Source organism: Syngnathoides biaculeatus, chromosome 20, assembly GCF_019802595.1.
Source record: "Syngnathoides biaculeatus isolate LvHL_M chromosome 20, ASM1980259v1, whole genome shotgun sequence".
Classification (NCBI taxonomy): domain Eukaryota; kingdom Metazoa; phylum Chordata; class Actinopteri; order Syngnathiformes; family Syngnathidae; genus Syngnathoides; species Syngnathoides biaculeatus.
This window is the reverse complement of record NC_084659.1, coordinates 10,915,365-10,936,531: the sequence shown is the minus strand read 5'-3', so window position 1 is coordinate 10,936,531 and position 21,167 is coordinate 10,915,365. Positions and strand designations below refer to the sequence as shown.

The window sequence follows — 21,167 nt, the reverse complement described above, 5'->3', positions numbered from 1 at the left end:
CGGGGCACACCCTGAACTGGTTGCCAGCCAATTGCAGGGCACATCAAGACAAAGAGCCGCGCTCACATATCACCGAGAGGCAATTTAGAGTGTCCGATTAATGTTGCGTGTTTTTGGGATGTGGGAGGAAACCGGAGTGCCCGGAGAAAACCCACGCAGGCACGGGGAGAACATGCTAACTCCACCCAGCCGGGTCCGGGATTGAACCTGGGACCTTAGAACTATGAAGCCAACGCTTTACCGACTGACCAACCGCCCAAAGATACATTGTTTCTTGGAAATTACATTTTTGAGCAATTTAGTCAAATTTTATATATTCCCAAGGCACATCTGAAGAGGGCTCGTGGCATGCTAATGATCCCCGGCACACTGGATGGGAATCACTGTTCGATTTTCTGAAGTGCAACCGGTGAGTTATTAAAGTTTGCAGCTTTGTAGAACTTTACTCCATACCAGCCATAATTATTTATCCCTTTGGTATTTTCATTGGTGGCATGGTGGTCGACTGGTGAGCACCGTACCTCCCAGTTTTAAGGACCAGGGTTCAGATCCGACCTCGCTTGTGCGGAGTTTGCGGGTTTCCCCTGTTTCCTGTGGATGTGAGTTTTCTCCGGGTACTCCAGTTTCTTCCCACGTCCCAAAAACATGCATGGTAGGTCAATTGAAGAATCTAAATTGCTCGTAAAACGGTTGAGGGTGGACCCTGCCTCTTGCCCAAAAATAGCTTGGATAGCCTGCAGGATGCCCGCGTCCCTTGTGAGTAGAAGCAGTATTGAAAGTGAATGAATGTCAGAAATATTTCCTTAAGACACTTGAGAACATTTTTTTTTCACATTTTTTTTTTTTTTACAAAATATCCAATTACCAATTGACAACCCATTTACAAAAACCTTCATTAGGGCTGTTCAGAGAGTGACGCAGAAAACCAGAAAAAAGGAATTATCATTCAAGTGGAAAATGAGGAAGAAAGCAAGTGGTGAGGTTGCCCTCAAGGGTCGAGATCAAAACACATTGCACGCACAGTCGACCTGAGAAGTTGAGAGCTGAGTACTCTGGAAACGATGTCGTCCCGAGGGTAAGGTGCTTTTCTTCTTTCAGTCATCTTTCCTGATAACTGCAGGGGTACATAATTACGCCCTGAAAAAAAAAATCACATTAAACCTTATTTGTTTGTTTTTTCAGGACTGGCTTGGTCCTTTTGGTTGTTACTTTGTTAACAGCAGGCTCTTCGGCAGCAAGAATGCCGAGCAACCAATTTGAAATGTGCGTTACTTCGAGATGGAGAGTCGCAGACCTCTCCAATCAAAATCTAACATCCTTTCCCTTAAATCTGCCAGACACCACGGAATACTTGGACGTCTCTCACAACCCCATCCAAAGTATCAGCGCAGACGCTTTCCCTTGGCTGCGTCTGTTGTGTTTTCTGAAGGCGACTCATTGCGGGCTCAGGGTGATCTCTCCGACTGTGTTTCAACACACTCCTGCCCTTCAAGTTCTTGATATGTCCTCCAATGAACTAACAACCATTCCTGACATTTCACTTCCACGATTGACCATTTTGGAATTGACTGATAATCTCTACGAGGCCTACCAGCTGCCGGATTGTTTTCGAAACCTTACAAATCTACAAGTGCTGTCATTAGGAAGCAAAGCGGCTCTGTCAGTGAATTTAAATGACTTCAAACCTGTGACGAGCATCCCCTTGGAGCATTTGGTTCTGGGTGCAGGAGTTCCATGGCAAAAGTATGAATCGGGAGCGCTTGGGGTGTTGTCCCTGCAGAAATTGTCCCTTTTCACTAACTTTTGTGGGAATTTGAGTTTGTTTGACAGCCTTCTGGAGGATCTGAATTTAACACAGACGAGTGCCTTAAGGGTTGTGACTTTGTTTTCGGATGACTGCAATGTCACTGATGACCCCTTCCAGAACCTGAGATCAATGCCCTATGTTCGAAACCTCACCATAGAAAACACCTGGCTTAACAGCTCGTTCACTGAGAAATTCTTAAAGAACCTTTGGCTGTCTTCAATTGAGAATCTCTCCTTTGTCAACGTCACATACAACGAAGATACACCTGATGGGTTTCAGTTTCACCCGCTCAATCACAGCATGAGTCTTCAGTCTGTAACTTTTGATACAGTGATACATTATCAATACAGGTATCCTACAGTTAACATAAGCTTCAAGTACGCTTCAAATCTGAACTATGTGAAATTTTCTAGGACCGGAATGAACATTTTACCCTGTAAACTTTTATCTGTCCTGCCAACATTGGAGACCTTGGACGTGTCAGACAACCTCCTGACCGATTTGGGTTTCTGGTGGCCTCCATGTTCCAACACTTCAGTTTTTCCCAAACTGAAGCACCTGTTGTTGAACAAGAACCGTTTCAGCAGTTTGTCCTTCATCTCAGGACAGACACATAAAATGAAACAGCTGGAGTCCTTGGATTTGAGCTTCAATTCAATCTTTTTGAAAAAAAGATGCAAATGGCCCGCTCACTTGATTGAGCTCAATCTTGGGAATAACAATCTGGGCAACAAAGTTTTTGAGTACCTGTCACCAAATTTCCAGCGAATTTACTTGTCAAAAACGGGAATAACTGCCATAAACCAAGAGGACCTGTCTCGGTTTCCCAAACTGACACACCTCCATCTCAGTGCTAACAGCATCCAAGTGCTCCCAGAACTACTCGATGCCCCAAACCTCATCAGTTTCTTCGTGGACCAAAACGCAATTACGGGTCTTTCTCGACATGTCTTTGCGGGATTTCAGAAGCTTCAGCTCCTCCAAGCTGGGAACAATCCCTTCGTATGCTCATGTGACCTCCACTGGTTCCTCAAAGACTTTAACAAGTCTTTGCTCTTGGACTGGCCCTTGGACTATTCATGCAGCACGCCGAAACAGTTAAAGGGCCTGCCATTGTCCGAGTATAAAACCAGTGTGATCTCGTGCGAAATATGGCTCCAAACAACAGTGGCTTTCTCGGTGTTACTATTAGTCGCAACAACCTTGGGCCTGCTTTTCTACAAACTGGATGGTGCGTGGTACACAAAGATGTTATGGGTGTGGATCCGGGTGAAGAGGAGAGGCAAGAAGCGTTCGTATTTGCTGAAGAATATGTCATTTTCTTACCACGCGTTCATCTCCTACAGTCATCGGGATGCCAAGTTTGTGAGCAGCGAACTGGTCCCCTCCTTGGAGAGCGTTGGGATTTCACTGTGTTTCACGAACGTGATTTTTTACCTGGCGAATTCATCATAGACAACATCATCAACTGCGTGGAGTCCAGCTACAAAACCCTCTTCCTCCTCTCCAAACATTTCGTCCAGAGCGAATGGTGCAACTACGAGCTGTTCTTTGCCCAGCACAGAGCCATCAACATCCAAGAGGACTCTTTGGTGTTCATCCTTTTGGAGCCCATCCCCACCGACTGCCTGCCCAAAAAGTACTTGCGACTGAGAACTTTGCTCCAGCAGCAGACGTACCTGGAGTGGCCGAAGGACGAGTGCAAGCAGCAAGTCTTTTGGGCGAGTCTTAAATCCATGCTGCGTATGGCAGACAAATCTGTGGTTTTGAGAGAAATGGCTGCAGATCTTGCCGATACAGCAACACTACTTACTAATCAGATTTAAAATGTGGATGAGCATAACTGTGTCAAATTCTGTATTTTTTTTTTGCTCTGATGACATGCATGAGGGTGCATTATGGAAAACTTTTCAATTGCTTGGATGCGAACTGGGTCTCTCAAGGACCTCCTGGGCCCATTTTAACAAAGGTTGGTCACAGACAGCTGAAAACGGTTCTATATTCTAGGAAACAAACTCATTCTGCACTTCATAATTTGTAAATGGGTTTCAACTTGGTTTGAATGACACAAATGTACAGTTGCTGTTCAAACCCCGATCACATCCTCGGCTGCTTTCTCATTCTGGAATTCAAAATTTGAATACGCGTCCACATGGCCTGCTGCTCGTGGTATGCGTCGGGCTTATTCATTATATTTGTACAATTATGAGTTTTGTTTGACGTTACCGTCACGTTACTGTACATTACTGTCGAAAGGTAAATCATTCATTTGAGCAAATCAAAGAAATAGTGATGATTACTGGTATGAATCCTTTTCCCTTTCGCTCAAGTGACAGCAGTTGAGAATACATAATTTTTTCTTTTTTCTCTACATCTCTGTGACGGCTTCTCTAATTTTAGAAGATGCGCGTGAAGGAGATTTCCGTTGCATTCAAATCTAAAGTCGTGTGTAAACTTGTTTGGTCTTCAGTACCTTTGTTTCATGTTTGACTTCCTTGTGACTTTTGCTTCTGATTATTCCATGTATTGTTTTTTTTGTGTGTGTGTGAGTGTGCAAAATACTAACCAAAATATTATGAAATGACAAAGCTTTCTCTCGTCATTTTAGTGTGTGACAAGATTTGTGCAAACTGAACTTTGAAAGGCAACTTTTAAGATAAAACTGGGTATGCCTACTGATTCTTACCTTCTTGACTGATTTTTAAAATCTGTCATATCCGTCACATGTCATATTGAAATGCAAAAATAAAAAAAATCTACTGGTTCTACACATATTTGCATTGAGTGATTATTTTAATCCCCCTTTATAAACCGATTGTCATTCTCTACTATGACTCTGTGATTTCCCCCTCACAGGTTGTAAAAGTGTTGATGGATCATACGATCATTTTCAAAAGCAATGCTTTACTATTTGGGAAGTGGTTGTCAAAAAAAAAAATTGCTTCATATTCATAATTTGAAAAGAAGGTCAATCAATGCTGGTGTAATGAGACACATGGCTGACATTTTGTTGATCAAGCTTCCAAACGGGGGCATTGTAGCCAGAAATGTTCATCACCGAAGTTTGACACAGCGTGTCATCTTTTTCCATCTAAGCCTATCTCGTGCATCTTCTCGAACACCCAACTGTCCTCATGTCCTCCCTCACAACATCCATCCACGTTTTCTTTGGTCTTTCTCTCGCTCTCTCGCATCCTCAGCACCCTTCTACCGACATAGTCACTCTCTCGCCTCCGGACATGTCCAAACCATCAAAGTCTGCTCTCTCTCTAACCTCGTCTTCAAAACATCCAACTTTGGCTGTCCCTCTAATGACCTCATTTCTAATCCTATCCAACCTGCTCACTCCGAGCGAGAACCTCAGCATCTTCATTTCTGCCATCTCCAGTTCTGCTAGCAGAAACTCTTCTGTCACATAACACACCTTCCGCCAACTCTTCCAACCTGCTTGGATCACAAATAGACAAACATTTTTCTTCATTTTGTTGTGAAAAAATGAAATACATGAAGGCAAATTCACCCGCAGTGGTCTTAAAATAAATGAACTTTCATTGTTTACATTCAGGAAGCTGCCTGTATTTGAACCAGACCGTCCAGAAATGTGGACGTTTATAGGCTGACAGATGAAAGCAGCTGTAAAAAAAAAAAAAAAAAAAAAAAGAAGCTGATAATTAAATGTGACGCCGGATGTGTCTTAAGTGCGCCATAATCAAATATCCTTTATGAAATTTGACGAAAAAAATTCCAGACATTTCATCAAGACGTTTAGGAAGCCTTTCAAACTGTAGGAAAACAATAGAAACAAATGCATTGTATGTCTCCTTTTACCAAGCAGTTAATATTTAACTTGGAAGCCATTTACAAAGGCTTTTATTAGGCCTGTTGACAGAGTAAAATAGAACCAGAAATGAACACATGTTGGTGAAATAAAGAGGAAGCGAGTAAAAGGTGAGAAGCTCTTAAGAGCAGAGATTTACACACACAGCACACACAATCAACCTGATGCGTTCACGGTTGAGTGTGGCCGAAGGTATGTCGTTCCTAAGGTAAGGTGACCATTTCTTCGCCTTTCGGTAATTTTTGCAAATTTTGCATCACTTAAGACCTAATTATCCCATATTTGTTTTTTCAGGACCATTGTGGCGGTGTTGTTGGTTGTTTTCCCGTTAACTCCAGACCGTACGGCGACAGGGTGGGACGGCAAACGATTTGAATTGTGCGTGACTTCGAGAAGGAGAGTTGCAGACCTCTCCAATCAAAATCTTACATCCTTTCCCTTAAATCTGCCAGACACCACGGAATACTTGGACGTCTCTCACAACCCCATCCAAAGTATCAGCGCAGACGCTTTCCCCCGGCTGCCTCTGTTGTGTTTTCTGAATGTGACTCATTGCGGGCTCAGGGTGATCTCTCCTGGTGTGTTTCAACACACTCCTGGCCTTCAACTTCTGGATATGTCCTCCAACGAACTCACAATCATCCCTGATATCTCACTGCCACGATTGACCGTGTTGGATTTATCCGATAATCTCTACGAGGCCTATCAGCTGCCGGATTGTTTTCAGAACCTTGCAAATCTGCGAGTGCTGTCATTAGGAAGCAAAGCGGCTCTGTCAGTGAATTTAAATGACTTCAAACCTGTGACGAGCATCCCCTTGGAGCATTTGGTTCTGGGTGCAGGAGTTCCATGGCAAAAGTATGAATCGGGAGCGCTTGGGGTGTTGTCCCTGCAGAAGTTGTCGCCTTTCACTAACTTCTGTGGGCGTTTCAGTTTGTTTGACAACCTCCTCGTGGATCTGAATGTGACACGGGCGAGTGCCTTGAGGTTCCTCACCGTGTTTTCTGACGATTGCAACGTGACCGACGACCCCTTCCAGAACCTGAGATCAATGCCCTATGTTCGAAACCTCACCATAGAAAACACTTGGCTCAACAGCTCGTTCATGGAGATATTCTTAAAGAACCTTTGGCTGTCTTCTTCTCAGAATATCTCCTTTATCAATGTCACATACAACGAAGATACACCTGATGGTTTACAGTTTCAGTTTCATCCCGTCAATCACAGCATTAGTCTTCGCTCTGTAACCTTTAATGGAGTAATACATCATCAATACAAGTATCCTACATTTAACATGAGCTTTGATGATGTTTCAAATGTGAACTATGTGAAATTTTCTAGGAGTGGAATGAACATTTTACCCTGTAAACTCTTATCTGTCCTCCCAACATTGGAAACCTTGGACGTGTCAGACAACCTCCTGAGCGATTTGGGTTTCTGGTGGCCTCCGTGTTCCAACACTTCAGTTTTTCCCAAACTGAAGCACCTGTTGTTGAGCAAGAACCGTTTCAGCAGTTTGTCTTTCATCTCAGGACAGACACATAAAATGAAACAGCTGGAGTCCTTGGATTTGAGCTTCAATTCCATATACTTGGATGTCAGCTGCAAATGGCCCGCTCACTTGACTGAGCTCAATCTCGGGAATAACAATCTGGGCAACAAAGTTTTTGAGTACCTGTCACCAAATTTCCAGCGAATTTACTTGTCAAAAACGGGAATAACTGCCATAAACCAAGAGGACCTGTCTCGGTTTCCCAAACTGACACACCTCCATCTCAGTGCTAACAGCGTCCAAGTGCTCCCAGAACTACTCGATGCCCCAAACCTCATCAGTTTCTTCGTGGACCGGAACGCGATCACGGGTCTTTCTCGGTATGTCTTTGCGGGATTTCCGAAGCTTCAGCTCCTCCAAGCTGGGAACAATCCCTTCGTATGCTCATGTGACCTCCACTGGTTCCTCAAAGACTTTAACAAGTCTTTGCTCTTGGACTGGCCCTTGGACTATTCATGCAGCACGCCGAAACAGTTAAAGGGCCTGCCATTGTCCGAGTATAAAACCAGTGTGATCTCGTGCGAAATATGGCTCCAAACAACAGTGGCTTTCTCGGTGTTACTATTAGTCGCAACAACCTTGGGCCTGCTTTTCTACAAACTGGATGGTGCGTGGTACACAAAGATGTTATGGGTGTGGATCCGGGTGAAGAGGAGAGGCAAGAAGCGTTCGTATTTGCTGAAGAATATGTCATTTTCTTACCACGCGTTCATCTCCTACAGTCATCGGGATGCCAAGTTTGTGAGCAGCGAACTGGTCCCCTCCTTGGAGAGCGTTGGGATTTCACTGTGTGTTCACGAACGTGATTTTTTACCTGGCGAATTCATCATAGACAACATCATCAACTGCGTGGAGTCCAGCTACAAAACCCTCTTCCTCCTCTCCAAACATTTCGTCCAGAGCGAATGGTGCAACTACGAGCTGTTCTTTGCCCAGCACAGAGCCATCAACATCCAAGAGGACTCTTTGGTGTTCATCCTTTTGGAGCCCATCCCCACCGACTGCCTGCCCAAAAAGTACTTGCGACTGAGGACTTTGCTCCAGCAGCAGACGTACCTGGAGTGGCCGAAGGACGAGTGCAAGCAGCAAGTCTTTTGGGCGAGTCTTAAATCCATGCTGCGTATGGCAGACAAATCTGTGGTTTTGAGGGGGGTGGCTGTGGATCTTGCAGATACAGCACACCTACTTCCCAATCAGGCTTAGCATGCTTTACGGTTCAATTGTGGATTGGCACAGTTTTTCTAAAATTCTGAAACTTGGATAACTTGCATTGGGATATGTGAAAATTAGCTTTTCATGTTCCCTCGCACACATTTTTTGGCAATATTTTGAGAGACTGTTGTAATTTTTTTGGGTGTTGGGCGTATAAACTTCATAGCATAAAACAAAACTGTACAAAACCAACATAAAAAAATCATAACACGTTCTGTAATTTTTTCTGTATATAGTCCACCCACCCCCCCAAAAAAAATAAATTCAAATGATCTGTACAGAACGTTATGTTATAAGAGCAATCAAATCCAAAATAATGGGGCTGTTCTGGTATTTTCAAAAGTCCACGTGAATTTATGACATCCAGCAACGTTCAGCAGTTTCACACAAAACATGGGCCGACTCGACATGGGATGAAAAAAACAAAAGCGAACAAGCAGCACCTGTACGCAAATTTGCAGGGATGTGTGACCTAACGTCCAAAGTACACAACATATTACTGTATATATACATATTTCGCTCTGAATTACCTGAACATTGTGTGTATTTCGAGGAGCGTATGTCACAGATATTTGGGAATTGTTTAAAATTGTTGCAAACTTTGAAATGTTGTCATGTCGAATGGACCAAATGTATGTCTGCTTGTCCACGGATGTTGATCATTTTGTCTGCTTACTCATTTTTCAAGTTCAAAATTTGAATAAATGGCCTCACTGCAGCAGTTTGAGTGTTTTGTGTGATGTATCTGCCTCATTTGTACAATATGGAGTTTCGCGTGAAGTCAACTCCTGTAATTTCCGGCCTACAAGCCGCGACTTTATTCACACGCTTTCAACCCTGCGGTTTATGCGGTGATGTGGCGCTCGCGTTAAATTCTTTCTGTGTACCGAGGCTGATCACCATAATGGTATGTATGAGAATGATATTATAAAGTCCAGTACAAACAGGAAATTATTAAAACGGGATTTTTTTTTTTTTTAGCATAATGACTTTCCAGTAGTCATGATTAAAACAAAACAATGGAACACAATTAATCCACATCCTTTAATGATAACTATCATTATTGTTATGGCTTCTTGACTTTTTTTCACAGTTATTACAAATTACTTTATGGGAACAATTATTTGGCGGGGTAATTAAACCCACACTGTTATTTACAGTAACTATGCCGCACTGAGAAGCACACAGGGCCTTACTATTGTAATCTTCTGCTGTTTACGCAGGTTTCGAGTGTTCGTACCGACGTCTGAAAGCGACGGCAGCTTCTCCAGGCTTTATAAAGTATTCAACTCATTGATTCCCAATTATGTACACACCTCTCATGAGCGCGTATAAATGCGGAGCGGTCCTCTACCCCGGGGCCCCCCTCGGAGACGATAAAAGGTTGAAAAAAAAAGACATAAGAAACCCTCCAAATGGAGCAAGACAAGCCGTGCAAAAATGTCAGTGGTTTTGCCCCATTACTGTCCATTAGCTTAATACTTAGCCATGCGCTGAAGTAAATCATGTGTGGCAGAATCTCCCCCACCCCCTCCACCCCCACGTCCCCATTTCTTGCCAATTAAACCAGCAGCGCATGCCGGCGGAGGATTCCAGAACAACTTCATTGGTCACTTCTACTGATCCAAACAAAAGTCCCCAAATTCTCGGCAGCGCTCTCTCGCTCGCAGCCGCTGGCTCATTCATTTTAAAATCTATTTTTTACATCCTCTCCCCCCGCTCTGAATCCCCAGTTTGACTTTTCAGCACCTTTTATGAACTATTTTGTACCTGCGCTGTTGCAAAAATAATGAAGTCATAATTCAAGCACGTGGAGCTTAAAAGGTAAATACAACTCAGCTGGACTTATGCAGTGATTCTTTTGCAAATAATTGCTCTAAAACTACTCATCGGCCAAACGTTACCCAGCAAAAATGATAACTTTTGCAGTCTCATTAACGGCAAAACATGCCAAGGATCATAAAAGACCTTTATTGGAGTTTGAAACCTTAGTGGTGGTCTTCTGGCTGCATAGCTGTCTACGTCCACATGGTAGCAGCAAAGACTCGCCGTCAATTTGACGGTTTTGGGCGACGTAAAGATTTTGCCTCAATTTGTGTCTTGTGCTGACCCGGCAAATACGCCCTTGGAAGTGATTTTCATTTTGTGATTGACACCAATCAATAAAAACAATCAACTGTGGATGTAGGAAGTGAGGCTCTCACTCTCCGATAACTTGGCTCTCGCCATTACAAGACACAACTAGTATTTCATTAATATCAATGAGCTGTGGTCGGAGCACAATTTATAGCTGTGCATTTTCTCCCCGACTCAGCAGAACTTGCCGCTAATTTCACTCAAGTCGGTCCAGTGGCCACACCGTCTTGTTACTCGCACGCGGGGCCTCTTCTCGGGCAGCCCCAGACCTCCATTTGATCATAAAAACGGGACAAATGAGCAAAATCTCGGAACAGTCCAGAATAATCTATGTGCTGGTTTTGACTGCGTCCGTTCAATTACGTGGACAATCGTGCGATGCAACAAATGTGGTGTAGTATATGTGAATGCGTGTCAATCTCGAAACCCATAATCGCCGGTCCATTTGCTGACTCGGACTTGTGCGGCTCGCTTCAGTTTCGGACCCTGTAAATGCGACAAACGAGATGTGGTCAGGTTACGAGTTTAAAATTGCTTTGAGCACATCTGATAATCTGCTGACATTCGTACCAAATATTTGGCGGGAAGGCGGCAAGGTGGGTCGGCTGGTAAAGCGTTGGCCTCACAGTTCTGAGGACCCGGGTTTGATCCCGGCCCCGCCTGTGTGGAGTTTATAAGTTCTCCCCGTCCCTGCGTGGGTATTCTCCGGGCACTCCGGTTTCCTCCCACATCCCAAAAACATGCAACATTAATTGGACACCCTAAATTGCCCCTAAGTGTGATTGTGAGTGCGGTTGTTTATGTCTATGTGCCCTCCGATTGGCTGGCAACCAGTTCAGGGTGTACCCCGCCTCCTGCCCGTTGACAGCTGGGATAGGCTCCAGCGCTCTCGTGAGGATAAGCGGCAAAAGAAAATGGATGGATATTTGGCGGGAACACGTAAGGTCAAAATCTCGCAGCATTTTCTGCCCTCGACAATCGATGCGATAATCTCATTTGTCGCTAATGCGCCGGTCGCTAACAACATCAGACCTGAGGACGACAACTCGTTTTGAAGTCGATGATTTTGCCCCCGCCGAACAAACAATTGTCATTGGCCCGCTTGTTTTAAAATTGATTGTGAAGGCTGCCGAGAGCCTCATAAATTAAACATGGGGGCCACTTGTTTATCTGGGATGCAAAATGTAGATGATGATGATGATGATGATGAGGAGGAGGAGGAGGAGGAGGATGCCACGCTTCCCGTCGGCCGCCAGATGAATATGGACCCAAAAGAATGTTTGCCACTAATTAGCTCTTATTTATTTTTTTTCTGTTGTTTTGATTTTTATTGCTTGCATTGAATTTGTCACTTCAGAGGCTTGCCTGATTTCAAAGAACTGTCCAAAACGTTTCGGCACGGCGGGCGCAGCTGGATAGCGTTCAAATCCCACCCCGCCTTGATTTTCTCCCACATCCCCAAAAACATGCAACATTAAATGGACACTCTAAATTGTGAGTGTGGCTGTTTGTCTTCATCTGCCCTGCGATTGGCTGGCAACCAATTCAGGGTGTACCCTGCCTCTTGTCCGTTGACAGCTGGGATAGGCTGGAGCGCTCCCCACGACCCTCGTGAGGATAAGCGGTGAAGAAAATGGGTTGATAGATAGATAGATAGATAGATAGATAGATAGATAGATAGATAGATAGATAGATAGATAGATAGATAGATAGATAGATAGATAGATAGATAGATAGATAGATAGATAGATAGATAGATTACCTCTAGGTGTGATTGTGACTGTTGTCTGTTTCCATGCGCCCTGCGATTGGCTGGCAACCAATTCAGGGTGTACCCCAACTCCTGCCCGATGACAGCTGGGATCGGCTCCAGCACTCCCGCGTGCCTCTTGAGGATAAGCGGCTCAGAAAATGAATGGATGTCCAAAACGACCGCTCCGATTTAAATGATAATGTTTCAAAACTCCCTCCGTTTTTTTCCCCACCCTCTTATGGGGGAACCAACTCTGTAGATGAGCGAGTCAACCAGCAATCACGCTGTCAATCGTTATTTATTATTCATAAAGCCATGGTAACAGGAAAAGCTGCGGTCCTCGCAAAATGATTACATGCGGACCGCTTGGCGGCTTTCATATTCGGGCGCAAAAGACATCGACGTCATCTCAAAATGTGGATAGCCTTCAACATCAGTTGATGAGGGAGTGAAGCTCATATCCATCCATCCGTTTTCTTAACCGCATATCCTCACAAGGGTCGCGGGGAGTGCTGGAGCCTATCCCAGGAGGCTGGTCGCCAGCCAATCGCGGGTCACATGGAGACAAACAGCCGCACTCGCAATCACACTTAGGGACAATTTAGAGTGTGTAATTAATGTTGCATGTTTTTCGGATGTGGGAGGAAACCGGAGTGCCCGGAGAAAACCTAAGCAGGCACGGGGGAGAACGTGCAAACTCCACACAGGCGGGTCCGGGATTGAACCCGGGGCCTCAGAACTGTGAGGCCAACGCTTTCCAGCTGTGAAGCTCATATATTTTCCGAAAAACAGACAAGAAGAGTCTTCTTTTGTCTCTTCTTCAAGTCAACGCATGGCGAACTCCTTCTGGGCCGCATTACGAGCTCCCTCCGGACTATTGATTTCCGTTTGTAGCCTGTTTTTTTTTTTTTTTTTTTTTTTTTATCTTGCTTATTTGATCACTTGACTCCCTTCTATCCCGGTCGCGATTGGTTTCATCCGGGCGTAGTCGACCTTTTCGGCCGATCGGCTCCCAGCTTGTCTTTCGGTTCTCCACAGCCGTGCGTTGTTAGTTTTGATTAGTTTGGGTGGGTCTGCCACAATTTCAGAACCTTTTGGATCGTTGCAGGTCATAGGTCTGGTGTTGACATTTTTTTTTTTTTTTTATCCACCGTATCTAATCAACGTGTAGAGTAAGTTGTTGTTTTACACATAGTACACATCCCCTGCATTATTTTGTCAATGTATTTGCGATGAGAATAATCAAGAATAATCTTTTCCAGATGTCCTCGACACGACGGCGCCAAATGATCTCGTTTGCAAGGCAGACACGGCAGTGAAGGTAAAGAATTGCTCCCTTAATTCTTTCCTGTTGTTCCATTGGATTGTTTTATTTGTATGGCCCAGAAGCGCTTTTCACAAGAAACTTTTGTTTATTCTCCAAATGATTCTGGGCTAAGCCGTACATGTCAATTGACCCCTCCGTGGATATTGCGCAATCCGCGTCACTGACCAATCAGAGGCCAGAGAAAGCCCGTTTTTGCTCCCGCCATTTTCTCTGACAACATTGAATGGTCCAGTATAGGTTTAGTTAGCGTTTTATCGCGTATTTGGGTTATTTAACAAAAAATATGGTTAAGAGGTGTAGTCACGGACTTTGTAATAGTGACGACAGGTATCCTGAAAGGCTAGTTGGTGGAGTTCGATTCGTACCCTTTCCAAAACCGAAGACCCAGTACGAAAAATGCCTTCGATGGATCAAAGACCGCATCATCAACTAAATCCATCTAATATTAACCGGAAAACATGTTTGCACGAAGGTATGCCCTATATTTGATTTTCAATACATATCTCGTATAAATGAATTCGAAGTTCTTCGCTAGCATAATACCGCTACGTGTGAACGATTGACACTTATTCTTTGTCGAGCGATATTTAGCGATGATCGGACTGCACAAACTTATTGATTTCTTGCTGGCTCGCGGCCGAAGCTTAACCAGACTGTGTTTGCACGAAGATATGCCCTAAATTTGATTTTTAATACACGTCTCGTATAAATGAATGAGACGTTCTGCGCTAGCATAACATTGCTACGTGCGAATGATTGAATGAAATCAGAAGCATGGCGTCTGTCTCAGTTAACAATGTATTGTATTTAGAATCTATAATATATCGTTGATTTGAAGGAAATCAGAAGCATAGAGTCTGTCTCAGCTCAGAATGTATTGTATTGTATTTGCCATTTTTACTGTTTGTCTTACGTGAGCGCACGTGGCGTGACGTCACTTCAGGAGGCGTGGTTAAGTGCCCTGTACGGAGGGGTCAATTGATCAACAGTCAAGCCCTCGTGTCGAATGGATAGGTTTCCAATGACATCACCACAGTCCTTGGACCAATCAGATGAATTAACGATAGAAAAATAGTTCGCGCTTCCCCCATCACGTGTGTTCTTTGACCTCTATGACACACAAGATGGCGTAATTGGAAACCTATCCATGGGGCAATAGTCGCGCTCATCGTGTTTCGTTTGACGTGGACTGCAATACGAGTCTTCTAAAACATAAATATATTAGTCTCATTCGATGGCCAGTTGAATTTTTCATCATAAATAAATCTCATTTTAAAAATTGGTTTATAGGTGGTGGTGGTCGGGGGGCACAATGGGCTCAGCTGGTATAGCGTTGGCCTCGCAGTTCTGAGGTCCCGGGTTCAATCCCGGCCCCGCCTGTGTGGAGTTTGGATGTTGTCCCCGTGTGTGGGTTTTTTTCTGGACACTCCGGTTTCCTCCCACATTCATAGTCTAAATTGCCCCTAGGTGTGATTATGAGTGCCGCTGTTTGTCACGATGTGCCCTGCGACTGATTGGCGACCAGTTCAGGGTGTAGTCCACCTTTTGCCTGAAGCTAGCTTTCCCGCAACCCTTGTGAGGATAAGCGGCTTGGATAATGACATGACATTAAATTAAATTGCCCCTAGGTGTGATTGTGAGTGTGGCTGTTTGTCTCTATGTGCCCTGTGATTGGCTAGCAACCAGTTCAGGGTGTACCCCGCCTCCTGCCCATTGACAGCTGGGATAGGCTCTGGCACTCCTCGTGACCCTTGTGAGGATAAGCAGCAGAGAAAATGGATGGATGGATAAATATTCCATAGGGTAACTTTTACAGTCAAAAACAATCTATAAGCGGCAAAGAACTTGAAGCAAGCACACTTTACCTCTATCTCTTTCTTGACAGAAGACTGAGAATGGGGACTTCAGAATAATTCTTCAGCCTTTTTTTTTTGTATTTATATTTTGCAGCCAGTGTGTGTATCCCCCCCCCATGACCCTCGTGAGGATAAGCGGCAAAGAAAATGGATGGATTTTTTTTTTGGTCACATTGGGCAGTACAATATTATAAAGAATCTGAGATACTGCATGAATTTATTTAGGGAATTTTGGCAACTCAATTCAGTAATTTAAATGTTCTATTGTGAATAATTAAATCATCACATATTGTTTTTCATTTTCGTTTCACACATTTGTTAAAGACACGAGGGTGACTTTCATGATATCAAAAACATGTCAGAGGATGCAAACACTTGCAAAAGTGAATTCTAGCCACATGGAGTAGCTCGCAGCTAATGTTACGTGACCCTTTTATTTTTTCTGCTGCGTGCATAGTTGAAAAATGTTTCTTCATAAGCGGCGCAGTAGGTGTTTGGAAGGAAGTAGGGGGTGGCTTTCTTGATGCGTTGGATGGAGCCCTGGGAGATGTGCTGAGACTTGTGGGTGTACCAGTACAGCTTAACTTTTTTTTTTTTTCAATCCTTGTGGTCTGATCTGTAAAAATCTGTAAATATATCAACGCAAAAACGATCAATACCTCCAGGAGTGTGACATCATTTCCTCAAGTCGGGCCACTCACTGTTGAGCTTAACGGCTGAACGAGGTCCACGGGAGACTCATGATGGTTTCCTGTCCTCTTCCTTCCCGTGGATGCATTTGAAAGGACGGAGGGCCCCCAAAAGCTTTCGGCGTGGGCCAATTAACTCGTCGAGATCTTACGGCGGAGGCTGCAGATGGTGTCGGGAGAGAGAATTACGCTCTTGCGCTGCTGTGTGCCTGGCATGCTAAGTTGTTCTCAAATCAGGATGTGAAAATTCACGAGGTGGACCGATTTGTGAAATCGGGTGGGTGACGTGGCGGATTTAGCAAGAGCTACAGCCTCCTACGCTTTGCGATGTACCGCGCCCATAAATAGCCCCACCAAGCTAATATCGATAGCATGAAAAATAAACACTTTTTCTTGACTTCACAACTAATCAGAATTGCTGTTGATAATGTAGATGAGGACAAAGAAGGCGGCACGGTGGATCAGCTGGTAAGCGTTGGCCTCACAATTCTGAGGTCCCGGGTTCGATCCCGGCCCCCGCCTGTGTGGAGTTTCCACGTTCTCCATTGCCTGCGTGGGTTTCCTCCGAGGACTCCGGTTTCCTTCCACATCCCAAAAACATGCAACATTAATTGGACAGGTGTGGTTGTGAGTGCGACAGTTTGTCTCTATGTGGCCTGCGTTTGGCTGATGACCAGTTCAGGGTGTACCCCGCCTACTGCCCGTTGACAGCTGGGATAGGCTCCAGCACTCCCCGCAACCCTTGTGAGGATGAGCGCCGACGAAAATGGATGGATAGGGACAAAGAAATCTGGCAACAATTGTCATATAGAGCCATCCATATCAATGCGCGTGTGTACTGTTGTTACTGCTCCACGTGTGCGAAAATAAGTTGATTTGACCAATCATAATTACCAAAACTTTAACTTTGAGTAGCCCGTCTGTGTCATTTCCAATTATGTTAACTTTAACCCATCAGACTTTCAGCGGATGAAATTATGGTTTGATTGAACATTTTGCCATTTAAATCTGACATTTCCACTTTTCACGGTTACCAACATAACTGACAAACAACAATATTAGTAAACACACCGATGAGATTTATTTTGATTTTTACATTCCACAGTTGAACATTTCCTCCTTTTTTTTTTCTTCCAAATCTTTTTAATGTTCACTCAACAGATACGTTACTCATGTTAATTGACAGATCATCTTTGATTCTGTCCAGAATGGGAGTTGCAGTATCACTGTCATTTAAAAAAATAAAATAAAAATAAAATAAAGCGGTCACGATGCATTCACGTCCATCCAACGTTTGGACATTTCATTTTGTAGCATACTTTCATGACTGTGCTTCTCGGGGATGATTCACTACAAGTCAGGAATACTGTAAATGTATTCAAGCTCCGTCAATCAGCAACTTTTTTTTTTTTATTGTGCGTGTGAAAAATTTCTTTCACTATGAATTTGAGTAATTTTTGTTTCACAGATGTGTCAATACTATATTGTAAAATGTTTCTGTGGGATTCTCCAGTTTTCCTGCACACAGTCGCTGTCATCTGGCTTTATGGAAGTGAATATAATGAATTAATAAGGCCTTGACTTTGTGCTTTTTTTTTTTCTCCCCCTGCCCCTTTGTCGCTCTTTGTTCTGATTTCCAATTTTTTTTTTTTCCAAGGCTGTCTACACGTGTGCATGTCCTTGCATCCTTTACATTGTCGATGGAAAATTTTTGGAACAGCAGAGCCCCTGATGTCCGGTCGGGTTAAAGTAATTTCATGCTCAATTGCCCGAGGTGCACTTCTGAGGGGGGCGTGCTTGGAATGATAGTGGAAAAATGGAAAAAAAAAAATTCCATCTTGACAAGCTCAAAGAAATTGTAGCATATATGAACAATATTCACCTGTTGTCTCGTCGCAAAAGAAATATGGCGAAATATGGTCAATAATGGCAACCGGGAAAGACGTTCATGCACTTCAAATGTGACGGTAATACCGAATGAGCAGTAAATAAATGTTATCCACGATTAGGAACCATAACCTGATCATTGTTTTTATACAGCAGAAATGAACAATTATATCATTGTGCATTCCCGGTGTAAAGTGATGGATAATCGATAATTTTCCATCAAATGCTAAATGACTCACGATGGGAATTTACCCATTCGTGGGCAGTGTCCCATTTTTGGGATATCATGATTTTCACGCATTATATCCTTCAGTATATCAAAATATTTAAGCGTTTTAATCTGATTCTGTTTTTAGGGACGATCTAAGAAAACCCAAGTACCCTCTCGCAGGCAGCGTCCCATTTTTGGGATGAGATTATTAATTAGTAAAGTTATCATATAACCTAACTATATACAAAAAAGTGTTATTTCCTTGACTGTGGCCTGTTAGGAGACTTATCTCAATAAGGCAAAAAATTGCCACTGTGCCCATGAATGGGTTAATATGCATGGATGAGGTTTTATTCCCCAAAAACTCAAAACAACAACATAACGGCTCTTTTTCACGGTAGGTTGGGGCACCTTGGATAAGTGACCTACGTTGTCTACGGAGATTTATGGGGAGTGTAGTATTGTTATTATTTTGTTTGTTAGATACCTCAAAAAGGGGCGGATAAATTCTTTGTCTGCTCCAATGTGAACAACATCCTTGTGTAGTGTAATAAATAATTTGACCAAAATGCTAATGTCAAAATAGTGTCTGTACAGAATATGCACATGTTCAACGCTTTTGTGAATTTTTTTTTAAATTATGGGTGCAGTAATTGGAGATTACCGAGTTACTTAAAAGGCGGCACGGTGGATCAGTGTGTAAAGTGTTGGCCTCACAGTTCTGAGGACCTGGGTTCAATCCCGGCCCCGCCTGTGCGGAGTTCGCATGTTCTCCTGTGTGGGTTTCCTCCGGACACTCCGGTTTCCTCCCACGTCCCAAAAACATGCAACATTAATTGGACACTCTAAATTGCTACTAGTTGTGATTATGAGTGCGGCTGTTTGTCTCCATGTGACCCACGATTGGCTGGCGACCAGTTCAGGGTGGACCCCTCCTCCTGCCCGTTGACAGCTGGGATAGGCTCCAGCACTCCCCACAACCCTTGTGAGGATAAGTGAATAAGAAAATGGATGGAGGAATGGAATGAGAAAAAAAAAAAAAACTTCCCAACCTGTTCGAAGAGCTTGACATATTTAGCAACGGTAACTTCATGAATGTTGATTTATGATAATGCATCGGCTCATATCGATTCCTGACTTCATCATACAAGATGGATGAATGGGAATCCATTTTTTTTTCTCATCAGCTCCTAATTAAAAGCTGGGGAACTCTTACAGAGACAGAAAACTTTCATACAGCAGAATGTTTCGTTTATGACATTGTGCTTTTGATATTTGTACTTTCCTGAGCCCGGTCGTGAAATCAGAATCCCCCCCCCCCCACCCCCCTCCAAAATCATTCCAGTTCCGGTGGACCCGCTTCACACTTTAGTCGTGGCATAAATCGGTTGGATGAAACAGGATACTGCATCTCTCATCCCCAGTACTTCTGACAAAATGCAGGACTCCATTTTGCAGTTATGATCATTTTTTTTTTTTACATTTTTTTTAACCTCCCCCCCGCCCCCATGACGACTGTCAAACAACTCCCCACCACACACACACACAAACGCACATCATACGTACATCTACTTCTAAGGACTAGAATAGGAACTAAATCCGGACCACCCCATTTGCTCAGTTGGTTCACGATGTGAATGGCTTCGTTAAAAAGGAAATCGATGTATAAAATGGTCGCGATGGTATCGTCGTATGCGCTTAAGGGGGACGGAATCGTACTTCCTGCTTGTCTCCGGAATATTCTGTACAGTATAATACAACGGCCGAGGTCCGTAAATCCCAAGGTAACTTCGGCGGGTTTTTGAGTACCGGTAGTTGATTCCCGTCAGGTCCGTTCCACGAAGAAAATATCCCAAGATGCCAAATCCACAAGAAACGTTCGAGTCTTTCTTTCTTTGTTTTTTTTTTTTTTTTGAAGTCATTGCTCCGTAGTCATAATTCAAATTCTTACACTTTGTCGTCTTCTTGACCGGAAATGTCCTTCTCAAAAGTTACAACTCCCTCCACGACTATGAAACGCGCACAACTTGGTATTTTCTGAGAATATTTCTGGCATTTTTTTTTCTCGTATAGCAGATCATCAAACACTCACGTTTGAACACAGAAATAAAAAAAAATAAAAAACCAAACAAACAAACAAACGGTGACCAGGACAGAGCGGTGAAAGGTCGATAGACGGACAAATGGATATTTTCTCTGCTTTGGGGGGTGGGGGGTACTTTTGGGGCAGCTTTAGCACACGGTGCCATTCTCCTGGCGCGACTTGGGGCAGGTGGACCTCGGGATGGGCTGCACGGACGGCGCCAGCGTGCAGAAGAAGCCGGCGATGAGGGTCAGGCCCAGACCCCCCCAGGCGCAGAACATGGACCAGCCGTAGCCGTGGCCGATGTCGTCGGGCAGGCCGTACAGGTAGCGCGGGTAGCGCGAGAGCTCGAAGTTGATGCCGGCGACGCAGGTGCACAGCGAGATGATGCAGAAGGTGCCTGCGACAGCAGATGGGACGTTGGTGTTAAAGGACAAACTGCCACCGGCGACTCCAAGTCGGGTTGTGCCAAAAACCTGCAGCACTTGCCAACAAACCAGCTTTTTGACACAATATTAACTTTCACATGCAGGATGTTTTTTTCATCTGATCTGGCTCAGTTTTGACTCGACGTGTACGTACCAATTACACAGCACGGCAAATAAAATTGACAATGATGGATGATGTTTTCAGAGAGAAGGGAAACTATTTCTCCTGTTTTCTGCTGTTCATTTCTCATGCGGTGGATTACTTTTTTCACCATTTTATAATTCGCCCGTGATCGCCACAACAACCAACGTGTCTGGAAATCTGCGCAAATGTTTTTGACTTTTGAACTTTCACCTCCAAATTATCACGTGAAGTGATATTCTTTAA

General features: G+C 43.9%; 3 protein-coding genes and 1 long non-coding RNA gene across 4 annotated transcripts in view; 3 read left to right on the top strand and 1 right to left on the bottom strand.

The window, feature by feature from the left end:
• The first annotated feature begins 1,061 nt into the window (after positions 1–1,061).
• Positions 1,062–4,357, top strand: LOC133493466 (toll-like receptor 1). The gene is given in 3 exon segments (XM_061806835.1): positions 1,062–1,075; positions 1,183–3,221; positions 3,224–4,357. Coding segments are annotated over 3 exon segments (2,463 nt in total). The 3' UTR covers positions 3,634–4,357.
• Positions 4,358–5,839: 1,482 nt separating this feature from the next.
• LOC133493964 (toll-like receptor 1) lies at positions 5,840–8,400 on the top strand. The gene is made up of 2 exons (XM_061807965.1): positions 5,840–5,853; positions 5,940–8,400. The coding sequence occupies exons 1-2, from the start codon at positions 5,840–5,842 to the stop codon at positions 8,398–8,400; spliced, it is 2,475 nt and encodes an 824-aa protein (XP_061663949.1).
• A 4,844-nt stretch (positions 8,401–13,244) lies between these two features.
• On the top strand, positions 13,245–20,637 carry LOC133493920 (uncharacterized). Its single transcript, XR_009793219.1, has 3 exons — positions 13,245–13,470; positions 13,561–13,619; positions 20,499–20,637. It is a non-coding gene; the product is annotated as an uncharacterized LOC133493920 (long non-coding RNA).
• The window catches only part of tmem178bb (transmembrane protein 178Bb), a 67,739-nt gene continuing 67,072 nt past the window's right edge, over positions 20,501–21,167 (bottom strand). Inside the window, exon 4 of the mRNA XM_061807919.1 lies at positions 20,501–20,751. Coding sequence (XP_061663903.1) covers positions 20,501–20,751 — 251 coding nt within the window. The remainder of the gene's footprint in view (positions 20,752–21,167) is intronic.